At 36.2% G+C, this 15,527-nt stretch overlaps 1 protein-coding gene across 2 annotated transcripts in view; it reads left to right on the forward strand.

Annotated features, from left to right (window-relative positions):
• prdm1b (PR domain containing 1b, with ZNF domain) overlaps window positions 1–8,786 on the forward strand; it is a 32,555-nt gene extending 23,769 nt beyond the window's left edge. For both annotated transcript variants that reach the window (XM_073931954.1, XM_073931955.1), the window contains 3 exons: window positions 1,221–2,032; window positions 3,133–3,261; window positions 4,374–8,786. In XM_073931954.1, the coding sequence (XP_073788055.1) occupies window positions 1,221–2,032; window positions 3,133–3,261; window positions 4,374–4,877 (1,445 nt within the window). In that variant the 3' untranslated portion in view covers window positions 4,878–8,786. The remainder of the gene's footprint in view (window positions 1–1,220; window positions 2,033–3,132; window positions 3,262–4,373) is intronic.
• Window positions 8,787–15,527: the final 6,741 nt, after the last annotated feature.

Raw genomic sequence — 15,527 nt, forward strand, 5'->3', positions numbered from 1 at the left:
GATTAATGGATGATCCCCGAAGGTCGTCAGAACAAGATGTATATGTGTATAAAATATCAAAAAATAGATATGATTATAAATATGGGCGTCAGGATGGCACAGTGGGTGGCACGATCGCCTCACTGCAAGGTTTGAGTCTCGGCTGGGTCAGTTGGTGTTTCTATGTGGAGTTTGCATGTTCTCCCGTGTTGGCGTGGGTTTCCTCCGGGTGCTTCGGTTTCCCCCACAGTCCAAACACTATAGAGGAACTGATCAACTAAATTCAATCCAGGCTCATTCTGGAATTGTAGCCCAACGGATGTTCCTGGAGGCCGCAAAATTGATCCTGGGAGGTACATATTTGTGCAGATTTTGTTTTCGTGAATCCACAAGAGGCCGCTGTGCGTGCTTTTTTGCGTCTTGAATGCTTCTCACGAGCACCATTCACGATGTTCTCGTGTAAAGCCACAGGAGGCCACTGTCGAGCGTCCGACTGACTGACTGAATGACTGAACGATTGACTGGGCAGCCAACCAATCGGCCGACCCACCCTCCTCCTCCTCCTTCCCTAAACCCAAGCAACGATTTATTAAAGCCGTCCAGAAAAAAGAAACGCCCTCGTCTGATTTTGACGGCGTTTACGGATTTGACCGCTTTCTTACCCTGTTATAAACTCGTTCATAACATTTAGTGTTTTTTTCGGATTTTGTCTTACCTGATTTCTAGAACCGATCTTCCCCGGACTCGAACCCGGTTATTGCAGCCGGTTCCCTTCCTGACTTCCGCTCCGCCGACATAACACGATGAGCTAACCGGACAAACTGGTTGTGGTGGGAAAGCCATCCACCAGAGTTGAGCCGTCAGCCGGTGAGCACGAAGAGGAGTGGCCTCACACCGGCCAATAGCATTCACTTCAAAAAACTAAATGCAGCCATACGTACCTCCAGCGGTAAATCGCGGTCTCTAGAAACATCCGCAGGGCTACGCTTTCAGAATGAGCTTGGGTTGACTAAATTGGCTTCAGTATATGAGTGTGTGTGTGTGTGTGTATGTGTGAATGAGTGTGTATGGGTGCTTCCCAATACTGGGAAGGACATTCACTGTGTAAAACATTGCTGGAATAGATGGCGGTTCATTCCACTGTGGTGACCCCTGATAAATAAGGGACTAAGCTGAAGGAAAATGAATGAGATCAGTGACATACATGATTAATAACCCTCTCTCTCTCTCTCTCTCCACAGAGTACACATCAGATATGGAGTACCAGAAGCCTCCTCTACCTCAGTACACATATTACCCCAAACACCCCTCGAACCCACAAAACCATCCCTGCGACACAAATAAAGACGACGAGGAACCTGAAGAGAAGATCGACATCGAGAGAGACACGCCGCCAGACACTCCAGACGAGCAAATAATGGACTTCAGCAAGAAGATCCACAAGTCAGAACCAATGCATGAAAAAACAAACATTTACCCGAGCCTGTCTCCACCGCAGGACGTCCCGCTGCATCTACACAGCCTGTACGGTCACCGAGAGGGTTTGATCTCCTCATATCCGTCAATACGGTCTCCATATCCGCTCTTACCGCAGTATAACCCTCATTACCAGCACATGCTCATTCCTCCATACTCTCCTCCGTTCACTTCAATGCTTCCCACAAAACCAGCCCACCGATACGGCTTCATGAATCCTGACGGTTTGTCCTATCCTTCAATACCACAGTCAGGTTTATTACCTGTATCTCTTCCATATCCTAACACACTCCACGGAGGATTAAACGAAAGGGGGCACAATACTCCCCCCAGAGGAGCGCCTGCAACGCCAGAACTTTCCCCTCAGACTTCTCCTTGCCAGACGCATTATTCTGAATGTGAAGAAGCCATAAATCTGAGTCTGACTACACCTAAGAGCACACCGCCTCCGTCAGCCTCTCCAGCCATGATTCCTGGGTATAAATCTCTCCCGTATCCACTGAAAAAGCAGAACGGGAAGATCAAATATGAATGCAATGTCTGTATGAAGACTTTCGGACAGCTCTCCAATCTTAAAGTGAGTACAATGTGTGTGTTTAAATGTGTTATATCACCTATTTTAAAAGTGAAGATATACTAAAGGTTAACTCTGTATTTATCTTGCTGAAGGCAAAATTATTTGTCAATAATAAAGGGAATAGAAGTGAACGTGTATTCTGAAAATGTTTTTAGATTTTTTAATATGTTTTTAATTTAATTTGTTTTTATTTGTACTGTTTTGTTTGATTTATTTTTGTTTGTTTGATTTATTTGTTATCAAATAATGTTTGTTTTATATATTTTTTGTGCTGTTTTGTTTCTGTTTTTGTTGTTTTTATTATTTTTGTTCATTTTTTACTTGATTTTTTTTATTTTTTTATTTTTTTATTTGTAGTATTTTGTTAAATTTTTTGTTTATTTTTTATTTATTTTAATTTAATTGAACTTTAATTTATGTGATAACATTTTTATTTTATTTTATTTTTTATTATTGAATTTATTTATTTATTTTTATGTATGTATTTATTTATTTGTTTTAATTTAATTTAATTTAGTTTAATTTAATTTAATTTAATTTAATTTAATTTAATTTAATTTAATTTAATTTAATTTAATTTAATTTAACTTTATTTTCACATTATTTTTGTTATATTTTTTTTTTTTTACTTTTAGTTTATTTTCTCTCTTTTGTTTATTTTTTTATTTATTTTAATTTAATTTCACTTTTTTCTTTTTAATTTAACTTAATATTTTTTGTAATTTAATAAATTGTTTGTTATTATTTTTATTTTATTATGTATTTATTTTGTTATTATTATTTTATATAATTTATTTTTCACTTTATTTTTATTTTTTTATTTGTACTATTTTGTTTAATTTCTTTTTTGTTTATTTTTTATTTATTCATATATATATATATATATATATATATATATATATATATATATATATATATATATATATATATATATATATATATATATATAWTTAAATTTTATTTTTATATCTAGATTCTTTTAAGATGTTCCTTTTAAAAGCCCTACAGTAAAAAAGTTTAACCTTATTTATTATTATTATTATTATTATTATTATTATTATTATTATTAACTAAAACTAACATGCGTTTATGTTTTGAAGGTGCACTTGCGAGTTCACAGTGGCGAAAGACCATTCCAGTGCAACCTGTGCAAAAAGAGTTTCACACAGCTCGCCCACCTGCAGAAACATCACCTGGTGCACACCGGAGAGAAACCACACGAGTGTCAGGTGAGTGTAGATAAAGGCCATCAGATGACACTTTTACCCTATGAGCACACCATGACGCATACACACAACATTGCTTATCAGTGAGAGAACCTTTACCTCGTCACTCCTGTTTCCTTTAAAAGAAATGTTTTGTTGCACAGTAACTAGAGAGGGTGTGACGGTGGCATCATTCATCTTGACCACTGAAAATAAATGCAGTTCTTTAGAGAGAAAACACGTCTGGCTTACTGTCTGAATTCCAAAGAAACAACAAGACTATTATATAATCCTGTCTCATCTCCTGCCTCTTGTTTGCTTTTGAATTACAGGATTTATCACTACAAAAAAAGCAGGTTTTTAGAGCTTTTCTCTTGTTTCTAGTTCAAATGTCTAAAAGGTTTTAATTCAAGAAGTATTTTCTGAACAACTGAAAATGTTGTTTTGTTTTCAGAAATAATCTGAGGTCAAAATGAAGTGAGTTTTTATTTAAAACAAGCAAAACATTCCGCCAATTGGGTATGCAAAACAATTATATCGAATCAAAAACCTGCTTAACAGGATTTAATCAATCAAACACAGGATAAGTCTACTTATTTTACTTCTAATTATAGTCATACTTTATTTATATAGGACTTTAAAATAACAATAATTCAGTGTAGTGATACGGAGCTGTAATGTGCTTAAAACCTGCCGGAACTACTTTAGCTTTATATTTATAATTGCTTTGAAAATTAATAGTTATCATTATAAGCACAGAATTAATGAGCTTAAATGAAACTGCTCCTAACTAAAAACCTGCCGGGACTACTTTACCTGTATGTTTATCTGACAATAGAATGCTCATCAGCCAATCAGGATTAAGCATTAACAGTATATCGGAATAGACAAAATGTTGTAGTTGTGAAGTAACTGAAATCATATAGTGTAGTAATATATATCTGCTCAAAACCTGCCGGGACTACTTTAGCTGAAAAAAATACCAGCAGCCAATCAGAATTAAGCATTTAACAATCATGTGGTATAAGAATGCATACCTTAGATAGCGGTAGAGTCCCCTGTACATGCAACAGCTGCTTTGAAAACAATAACTGCACCATACATGAGCTTGAACTGATCGTCTCTGCCGTCCGCAGGTGTGCCACAAGCGCTTCAGCAGCACCAGTAACCTGAAGACTCACCTGCGTCTGCACTCAGGTGAGAAGCCATATCAGTGTAAGCTCTGTGGAGTGAAGTTCACGCAGTACATCCACCTGAAGCTCCACCGCCGGCTGCACAGCTCCCGCGAGCGGCTTCACTCCTGCGCCGCCTGCAGCCGCAGCTTCATCCACAGATTCTCTCTGCGCCTGCACCAGCGCTGCGGCTGCTGTCCAGCCGGCCGGCCCCAGGCCCCGGAGACTCTGAGGCGTGCTGCCGAGCTCCTGGAGCGTTTCGATGCCAGTGCCGAAGCTGAGGCGCTGCCGGAGAGTGCTGCGGAGCCTCAGGTGGATGCGGCCCTGGAGGAATGGCTGGCCCGCAGTCTGCAGAGCGGAGAGGAGGACGGGCTCCTGAGGGCCTGCACTGGAGTCCCACAGCAGCAGGACAGGGCCACGGTGGTGCACTTCAGCCACAGATCCTCCATAAAGACTGAGGAGGAGTAGATGCTCATGTACAGCGTGTTTCATTCAGGTCTACACCCGGCCCCGTCTTGCAAAAAACAAAGTGGTAGTGCTTTATTTTACCGGGGTGTTCATAAGGCTGTTATGACGCCCTCTATAATCATGACATGACACAGGAGATGTAAAATATGCATGCTTATGACAAGTGTCATTAGGTGTCGTTGGCTCAGTTATTTTATATATACACTGTCTTTGTTGTTGTTATAACAACTTGACATAACCAAATATTCTGTCTTTGTTGTTATGTCAACTCGACATAACCAACCTTATCATAAAATGTCATTGACATATCCAAATACATCATAACCTGTCTTTGTTGTTGTTGTTATGACAAGTTGACATAACCAAATACATCATAACATGTAACTTTTATAACAACTTGACATAACCAAATACTTAACCTGTCTTTATTGTTATAACAACTTGACATTACCAAATACATCATAACATGTTGTTGTTATAGCAACTTGACATAGCCAAATACATTATAACCTGTCTTTATTGTTATAACAACTTGACATAACCAAATACATCATAACATGTCATTGTTATAACAACTTGACATAACCAAATACATCATAACATGTCATTGTTATAACAACTTGACATAACCAAATACATCATAACATGTCATTGTTATAACAACTTGACATAACCAAATACATCATAACATGTCGTTGTTATAACAACTTGACATAACCAAATACATCATAACATGTCGTTGTTATAACAACTTGACATAACCAAATATTTACCTGTCTTAAGTGTTATAACAACTTGACATAAACAAATACATTATAACCTGTTTTTATTGTTATAACAACTTGACATAATCAAATACATCATAACATGTCGTTGTTATAACAACTTGACATAACCAAATACATCATAACATGTCGTTGTTATAACAACTTGACATAACCAAATACATTATAACCTGTCTTTATTGTTGACAACTTGACATAACCAAATACTTAACCTGTCTTTAGTGTTATAACAACTTGACATAGCCAAATACATCATAACATGTCATTGTTATAACAACTTGACATAACCAAATACATTATAACCTGTCTTTATTGTTATGAAAACTTGACAAGTACCAGATACATCATAACATGTCATTGTTATAACAACTTGACATAACCAAATACATTATAACATATCATTGTTATAACAACTTGACATAACCAAATACATCATAACATATCATTGTTATAACAACTTGACATAATCAAATACATTATAACCTGTCTTTATTGTAATAACAACTTGACATAACCTAATACATCATGACATCTCAAATAATGTTATTTTTGCAATGACATAACTGAGTAAATGGCACTTAATGACAGTCGTCATAGGAATGCGCAACACATATTTCATATTCATATTCATAGTCAAGATTATAAAGGTTTTATGAACACCCCGTTGAGTAAAGTGTTGCTGAAAATGCTATCTATGCACACCATAGTTGACACCAAAAATCTCTCTTCAGAAGTGGAGGGATGAGCGCGTAAACCAAGCCAATGAGAGCCGCACCAAAACAAACAAATAGTGTTTCCAAAGACTTGAAGAAGACTGTGTCAAACGATTGCACTTCTGCCCTCAGACCTGCCCTAGAATGAAGATGTGATTATACGTTCCTCATCTCATCTGTTTCTTATACACTTTTATCAAGCCACAATTCTCGCTATTAACAAACCACTGTGACTTTTAGCTCAATGATCTGTCCGTTTTTGACTTATTAATAGTTATAGATGTGTTTAGGTGTTAGAGATCATAAAATAAATAAACCTCATGCAGAATATGTGCTTTATAAGTACTAACAACCAAACGATATAATATAATAACAGACAGGTGATACACCACTGGTTAATAGTGAGAATCGGTGCTTCAGCTGAAGTGTTTCTGTTTTATTTTCCATGTGAGTTTGTCTTAACTTATTATTGTTGAGTTTCCTCTTGTTTGAGCACTGTATCGAATGTTTTAATGCTTGTTTATCCGTGTTTAATGTATAATTTACTTTTTTATCTTCAAGTTGTTTTGGGATTCTCAGGAATATTGTGTCAATCCCGCTGCGGACACTATTATGCGACAGTCCAAAGTGGACTGGATTTTCCCGTCCATCACAAGCGTGCGAATGTGTTCGAGTGGAGTATGCGTGTGTAATTTTACAATCCTGGACGTGATGCTTTATGACAATATACAAAACCTAGTACAGCAAAGGGATCGTTCACTGTAGCTCATACACTGTTAAAAGCGATAGTAAAAGTCACTTTAGTTTAGGTCACAGCTCATGCTGTTCACTACTGGATTATTACCTGCTTATTACTAGGATATGAATGATTCATTAGCAGTTATAAAGATGATACATACCCCAAACCTTAACCCAACTTCTACCTTGCTAACCATTAATGAACAGGTAATTAGTCATTTATTAAGCTAGTAGTGTTTGTTGATGTTTATAGTACTGTGAATTGTGACCTAAACAAGAGTAAAACCTGCTTAACTTAATGTTTTAGTAAGTTTCTAATCATCTTGAACTTACATAAACCAAATTGGCTTTCAAATATGAAGTTAAACGTTGTATAACTTTAAAAAATGTACTTAAAATCTGATTAAGCTATTTAAATAAATCAACAATCTACAGTGAGTAGTTACACTGTAAAGAAATGTTGTGTTCCACACAACCAGTTAGTGTTGAGACAACATGAATAAATTAAGTTAACCTATACGTTTTACAAATTTAAGTCGATTAAACCTGAAATAATTAAGTCGTCTCCCAGAAAACCTCAAGAATTGAGTCATTTCAGCTCTTTATAAACAGTTTGAACAAAGTGGAGTTTGAGTGTACTTTAAAAGTGAGTATACCGGTTGTAACTTGAATCTGGTAAGCTTACTGAACTTTTATAAGTGACACGGTGGCTCAGTGGTTAGCACTGTGGCTTCACAGCAGGAAGGTCACTGGTTCAAGCCTTGGCTGAGTCAGTTGGCATTTCTGTGTGGAGTTTGCATGTTCTCCCTGTCTTGACCCGAGTTTCCTCCGGGTGCTCCACACAGTCCAAACACATGCGCTACCGGGGAATTGATCAACTAAATTGGACATTGAGTGTTTTCCAGTACTGGGTTGCAGCTGGAAGGGCATCCACAGTGTAGAACATATGCTGGAATAGTTGGTGGTTCACACCTCTGTGGTAACCCTGATAAATAAGGGAGTAAGCCGAAAGAAAGTGAATGAATGAATGTTTTTAATTATGCGCATACTTCAGCTTAACTTTTTAAGTCAAGTCAACTAATCGCTTTTTACACTGTAGCAGGTTTCCACCAAACCCCTTGGACATTGGACAGAAAACATGCCTCACTTTTTATTTAATATTTAACCCGAGAGGATTATTGGTAGTTGTTTGGTAGTTTTATGTTACTCGGTTGTGTCTGCCGATGTTTACTGTCGTCTCATTCATCAAGCGAGTATTTTTAGCACTATGAACTCGACCAAATCAATGTAGCTGGAGCTGAATTTGCCAATCATGAAGATTGCTCCACTTGTGTGTTTATTATTGTGTGTAGACTATACAGAACTACGGGCACAACTGTACCTCATACTAAACTAAAGTCAAACCGCTAGCTTTCCTACGTTCTTTAATTTATTTGACGTCAGCACTGGAAAAAGCAGGACCTAGATCCACGTGCGGGAGTTTTGCTTGTGTTTAGCTGCAGGGTTGTAGAAAGCAGGCCGTTCCTTCATTTAGTGGCTTCTGTACAGATCTTTTGTTATTATTCTAGATTATTTTTGACTCAGTCTGAAAAGATGTTCATACTTTATAATGTGAGAAACTATTTTTGACAAACTTTTTTAATGTAGCACATTAAACCTTACTTGTCTAAGAGCGCTCCTCTCTCTGCCTGATTATTGGGGATTTCTGGAGAATTTACAAACAAACACACTCAAAAAGGGTACATTCACACACACACACACACACACACAAACACACACACAAACACAAACACACAGGTCAGCTGGATGGGAATAATGAGTGATTTACACTAATGACTCACACCAGCGCTCTGATTCACAGCTGCAGCAGTCACACACACACACACACACACACACACACACACACACACACACACACACACACACACACACACTCTCAAGGACACATTCAGACACACAAACACACATGCAGTCAAACACATACATTCACACACACACAGGAACACACACAAAGACACAGTCATACACAAACAGAAACACACACACAAAGACAGTCACACACACTCAAAGACACATTCACACACACAAACACACATGCAATCAAACACATGCATGCACACACACACACACAAACACACACATACATACACAAACACACATGAACACACACATACATACACACACACACCCACACACAAACACACACATACATACACACACACACACACACACACACACTCAAAGACACATTCACAAACACAAACACACTTGCAATTAAACACATACACGCACACACACACACACACAAAGACACAGTCATACACGAACAGAAACATACATAAAGATATTCACACACACAAACACACTCAAAAAGACACATTCACACACGTGCCATCAAACACACAAGCAAACACACACACAAAGACAGTCACACACAAACACACATACAGAAACATACACAAAGGCAGTCTCACACACACAAACACACATGCAATCAAACATGCCCAAATAAACACACAGGGATAGTCACACACATACACAAAGACACAGTCATACACAAATACACACAAACACCCACAAAGACACATTCACACACAAACATACACAAATGCATAATTACACACACACAAACACACACACACAAACAAGCACAGTAACACACATAAAAACACGTTTACAAAACACACACACACACACACACACACACACAAATACATGTTAAAACACACATACACAAACACATACAACTAAATTCTGTGTGACTTATAAGATCTCTTCATGGGGACCAAAAAAAGTCTCCTCAAGGTCCAAATTGACTGGCATTGCTATACTTGTGGGGACGTTTGGTCTTCGAGCATGATGAAATCGAGTTTTGCGCACATCTTTATTTATTTAACAAAGTTTAAAAAAATCTTTTACAAGAGTGATCTGACCATGAAAGCAGAGACAAATATAATAGTACAGTACATGCTGTTAACAAACCATTAATGTTGCGCATACGGCTATAAAACCATTTCTACACCACATAAACTCCTGACACACACAGAGACACACACACTCCAACACACACATAATAAGAATCTGCTGCTTTACCTTTTATAAATGCAAATAAAAAGTCATAATAATTTTAATAATCGGAGGAAATAACAAAAAACTATTATATTTTTAAGTTAACTTTAACACAACCTCACCGGCCACTTTATTAGGTACACCTGTCCAACTGCTCGTTAACTCATACGTCTAATCAGCCAATCACATGGCAGCAGCTCACTGCATTTAGGCATGTAGACATGGTCAAGAGGATCTGCTGCAGTTCAGAGCGAGCATCAGAATGGGGAAGAAAGGGGATTTAAGTAACTCTGAACGTGGCATGGTTGTTGCTGCCAGACGGGCTGCTCTGAGTATTTCAGAAACTGCTGATCTACTGGGATTTTCACGCACAACCATCTCTAGGGTTCACAGAGAATGCTCCAACAAAGAGGAAATCTCCAGTGAGCGGCAGTTCTGTGGGCGCAAATGCCTTGTTGATGAGGCCAGAGGTCATAGGAGAATGGCCAGACTGGTTCCAGCTGATAGAAAGGCAACAGTAACTCAAATAAGCACTCGTTACAACCGAGCTCTGCAGAAGAGCATCTCTGAACACACAACACGTCCAACCTTGAGGCGGATGGGCTACAGCAGCAGAAGAGCACACCGGGTGCCGCTCCTGTCAGCTAAGAACAGGAAACTGAGGCTACAATTCACACAGACTCACCAAAACTGGACAATAGAAGATTGGAGAAACGCTGCTGCTCTGATGAGTCTCCATTTCTGCTGACACATTCAGAATTTGGCCTCAACAACATGAAAGCATGGATCATCCTGCCTTGTATCAGCGGTTCAGGCTGGTGGTGGTGGTGTAATGGTGTGGGGGAGATTTTCTTTGGGTCCATTAGTACCAATTGAGCATCAACGCCACAGCCTACCTGAGTATTGCTGCTGACCATGTCCATCCCTTTATGAGCACAGTGTCTCCATCTTCTGACGGCTACTTCCAGCAGGATAACGCAGCATGTCATAAAGCTCAGTCATCTCAGACTGGTTTCTTGAACATGACGATGAGTTCACTGTACTCAAATGGCCTCCACAGTCCCCAGAGCTCAATCCAATAGAGCAGCTTTGGGATGTGGTGGAACGGGAGATTGGCATCATGGATGTGCAGCCGACAAATCTGCAGCAACTGTGTGATGCTATCATGACAATATGGAGCAAAATCTCAGGAATATTTCCAGCAGCTTGCTAAATCTCTGCCATGAAGGATTAAGGCAGTTCTGAAGGCAAAAGGGCGTTCGACCCAGCACTAGTAAAGTGTACCTAATAAAGTGGCCAGTGAGTGTACACTCACACACACACAGACACACACACACGCCCCTCAGGCTTCTTCATGTGAAAGTCCCACACAATCGTCACTTTCTGTGGTCGTATTTCTAGAAAGTAGAGGAACTGAAATTGTTGCTCATCACCCAGAACTGCTCAAAAGTGTCCATCATCAGATGCAGAGCAGTTTTTCATTCTGACACACACACACACACACACACACACACACACACACACACACATGCACGCACAGCATTAAACAGCCCCAACATTTACCCACTGTAACCTTATAATGGCTTTTACAGTAAAGTGTGTGTTTTACTCTCAGATGATCTCCTCTCAGTGGCTGAAACAGTAAGAGTCACACACTGAGCTTTGTTATTGCACTTCCCAACATAATTAAACAGAGAACCATGCATATTTATTCATCTTAGCTAATTATCGAAAAATCGAAAACACGCTCACAGTGAATTAACCTCATGTTAATTAGCACACATTTGGATTTGTATAATGCATCAGTTGATGATTTTTAATATAGACATTATTATAGTCACATTTTATTATATAATTGATATTATTTACATCATTATCTAAGACTTTTAGCTAAATAAACTGCTAATGAGCTGCTTATTAATAAATAATAGTTGAGTTTAGGATTATGGATGTAAAATAAAATCATGGTGACACGGTGGCTCAGTGGTTAGCACTATCGCCTCACAGCAAGAAGGTCGCTGGTTTAAGTCTCGGCTGGGTCAGTTGGTGTTTCTGTGTGGAGTTTGCATGTTCTCCCCGTGTTGGTGTGGGTTTCCTCTGGGTCCTCTGGTTTCCCTCACAGTCCAAACACATGCGCTAGGGGACTTAATTGGCCATAGTGTATGACTGTGTGTAAGAATGAGTGTGTGGGGGTGTTTCCCAGTACTGGGTTGCAGCTAGAAGGGCATCCGCTGTGTAAAACATTTGCTGGAATAGTTGGCGGTTAATTTCACTGTGGCAACCCCTGATAAATAAAGGATTAAGACGAAGGAAAATGAAATAATGAATGATTTAAGATCACACATGTTAATAAACTGCTAATATCTTAATAATAATACATCAGTAGTAAATGGTGGGAATTGTTGCTCAAACTATTATTCATTGATTCATCATTCATTTTCATTTAGCTTAGTCTCTTTATTCACTAAAAGAGACTTGTAAAGAAACCACAATAAGCATTTCTTCTTCATTTGCATGGATGAAAAATTAAATTTATGTTATTTTATTTTATTTTATTTTATTTTATTTTATTTATAATTACATTTAAATTAAATGTATTTATTTATTTATTTTAATTTATTTCATGCATTTATTTATATATTTGTTTATATTTTATTTTATTTTTTATTTATCATTATTTTAATTGATTCATTTATTATGTTTATTTATTTATTATTTATTTATTATAGATATTTTTTATTTTTTATTTATTTAATACTTTTTTAAAGTATTATTAGAGCGTCTGATTAATATCTGAAACTTCAATGTCATGTTCATGATAGACAGATAGACTGTGCAAGTATTAAATGCTCTACTAATAATTTAATTTAATTTAATTTAATTTAATTTAATTTAATTTAATTTAATTTAATTTAATTTAATTTAATTTAATTTTAGTTTATTATTTTATTTTATTTTAAATTTAAATTTAAATTAAATTTATGTATTTAAATTTTTTTTTATTTCATGCATTTATTTATATATTTGTTTTTATTTTATTTTATCTTTTATTTACCATTACTTTAAATGATTCATTTATTATATTTATTTATTATTTATTTATTTATTATATATATTTTTAAATTTTTTATTTTTAAGTCAAACTTGTTGCTTTAACACCTAGAAGCTGTAAAATGACGCTTTATTTTAGCACTTGCCTTTATATGATAGACATGTGCTCTGCAACTGTCGACCGGCGGTTATTAAAGTATTATTAGAGCGTCTGATAAATATCTGACACTTTAATGTCATGTTCACGACAGACAGATGGACTGTGCAAGTATTAAATGCTCTACTAATACTGTAGTAAAGAGTGCTGAAATAAACAGAATGCTTTAAAGTGAAGTGAGATGTAGAGAAGAGTGTGATTAAAGGTGTTCTGGAGTGTGTGTTGTTTGTGAAACTGCAGCAGTCGTGAATCAGAGCGCTTGTGTGAGTCATTAGTGTAAATCACTCATTATTCCCATCCAGCTGACCCGTGTGTGTGTGTGTGTGTGTGTGTGTGTGTGTGTGTGTGTGTGTGTGTGTGTGTGTGTGTGTGTGTGTGTGTGTGAGATAGTAAGTGTATGTGTGTTTCTGCAAGAGAGAGAAAGTGTGTGTGTGTGTGTGTGTGTGTGTGTGTGCGCGCGTGCAAGAGTGTGTCTATTTGTATCTTTGAGATGAGAGTATGTGTGTGTCTGCAAGAGAGAGTGTGTGCGTGAGTGTGAGAGTGTGTGTGTGCATGTATGGGTGTTCATCTATGTGTGTGGGTGTGTGTGTGTCATGTTGATTGCAGTGTTTTCCTGTACTCTTCTATGCCGTTGTGTTCAGTAATTGTCAGTAAGTGATTCTGAAACCCAGAAGCTTCAGTTCCTGTCAACACGCCGCGGCACTAACGCATCAAAACACAGTATTGCAGACCATAATCATACTCTAGAGTTCATTTATTCCAGGAACTGACTGATAAACACACTGATTATATTATTACTATATTACAGATTTTCCAACATTGAATCTCTTGTTATATTTAATGCAGTGTTTATCATTTCTTTATTATTGTTTGTTAAATTGTTTAAACACTATTTTGAACAACCTGAAATGTAATAATTGTACATTAATGTGACTACTGGATTAATTTATGTGAATATGAATGACCTAATTCATACCAAATGAAAGATAAATATAATTATTGAGCATAATGAGTGTCCTCAAACAGAACATCACTGGCAAACTGATCAAACAACAACACATCTTAGAAAATTAATACAGTTTCAGCCACTAATTTGGACATTTAAATAATAAATAAATTCAAATTGTGTTGATAAATGCATTGAATAAACATTGATAACATTAAATAATGTTTTAAAAACAAAATATAATCCTGTTTTCATGTTGCATTTCTAATAAGTAATATATTAATATTAAAATGACAAATTATTTAATATATATTTTTTTATTTAAAGTTACTGAATGTAGATTAACATCAAGTTTTTCATGGAAAGCTAAATGCCCTGCGCATTCAAAATGAACGTTTATAATAAAGTTTATATAATAATTTTTTCGAAAACACTAAACATGAATTCCTGCTGAACAAAAGGTCTTAAAAATAGATCATCTTATATATTCATGCAATTTAGGCCACTAATTTGGCATGAAAAAAATAATTAATAAAACATAAAATAAAATTAATGTGTATTTTTATTTACTTTAAACGTCATGTTGTATTTTCCTGCTTTGTCATTTGTTAATTGTTTGTTAATTTAAACATAATAATTCATTAAAAATGTATATTTAAAGTTCCTGAGTGAAGATTGACAACGTTTCCTCTTTTTCATGTGAAGTTAAATTATTAATTTCTAAAAAAAAAACTTTCTTTAAGCATGAATTCCCAATGAACAAACAGGTTGTAAAAACAGATCATCTTATATATTCATGCAATTTTAGCCACTAATTTGGCATTAAAAAAAACTTGTGTTGACAAATGCATTGAGTAAACACTGAAAAAAAATAATAAAACATAAAATACAATTAATATGTATTTTTCACTTTAAATTTCATGCTCACTTTCCTTCGTCAATTGTTTATAATTTTTTGCTAATTTAAACACAGTAATTGTTTAAAAATGTTTAAAGTTCCTGCATAAAGACTGATAAAGTTTTCTCTTTTTAATGTGAAGTTAAATTATTAACTCAAACTTGTTTTTGAAAACACTAAGCATGAAGGCCTGATGATGGTAATGAGGAGACCGTAAAAACAGATCAACTTACATATTCATGCAATTCATCCATTAAAAAAGTTGTGTTGATAAATGCATCGAGTAAACACTG

The sequence above is a fragment of the Danio rerio genome, chromosome 19 (genome assembly GCF_049306965.1).
Source record: "Danio rerio strain Tuebingen ecotype United States chromosome 19, GRCz12tu, whole genome shotgun sequence".
Lineage (NCBI taxonomy): Eukaryota > Metazoa > Chordata > Actinopteri > Cypriniformes > Danionidae > Danio > Danio rerio.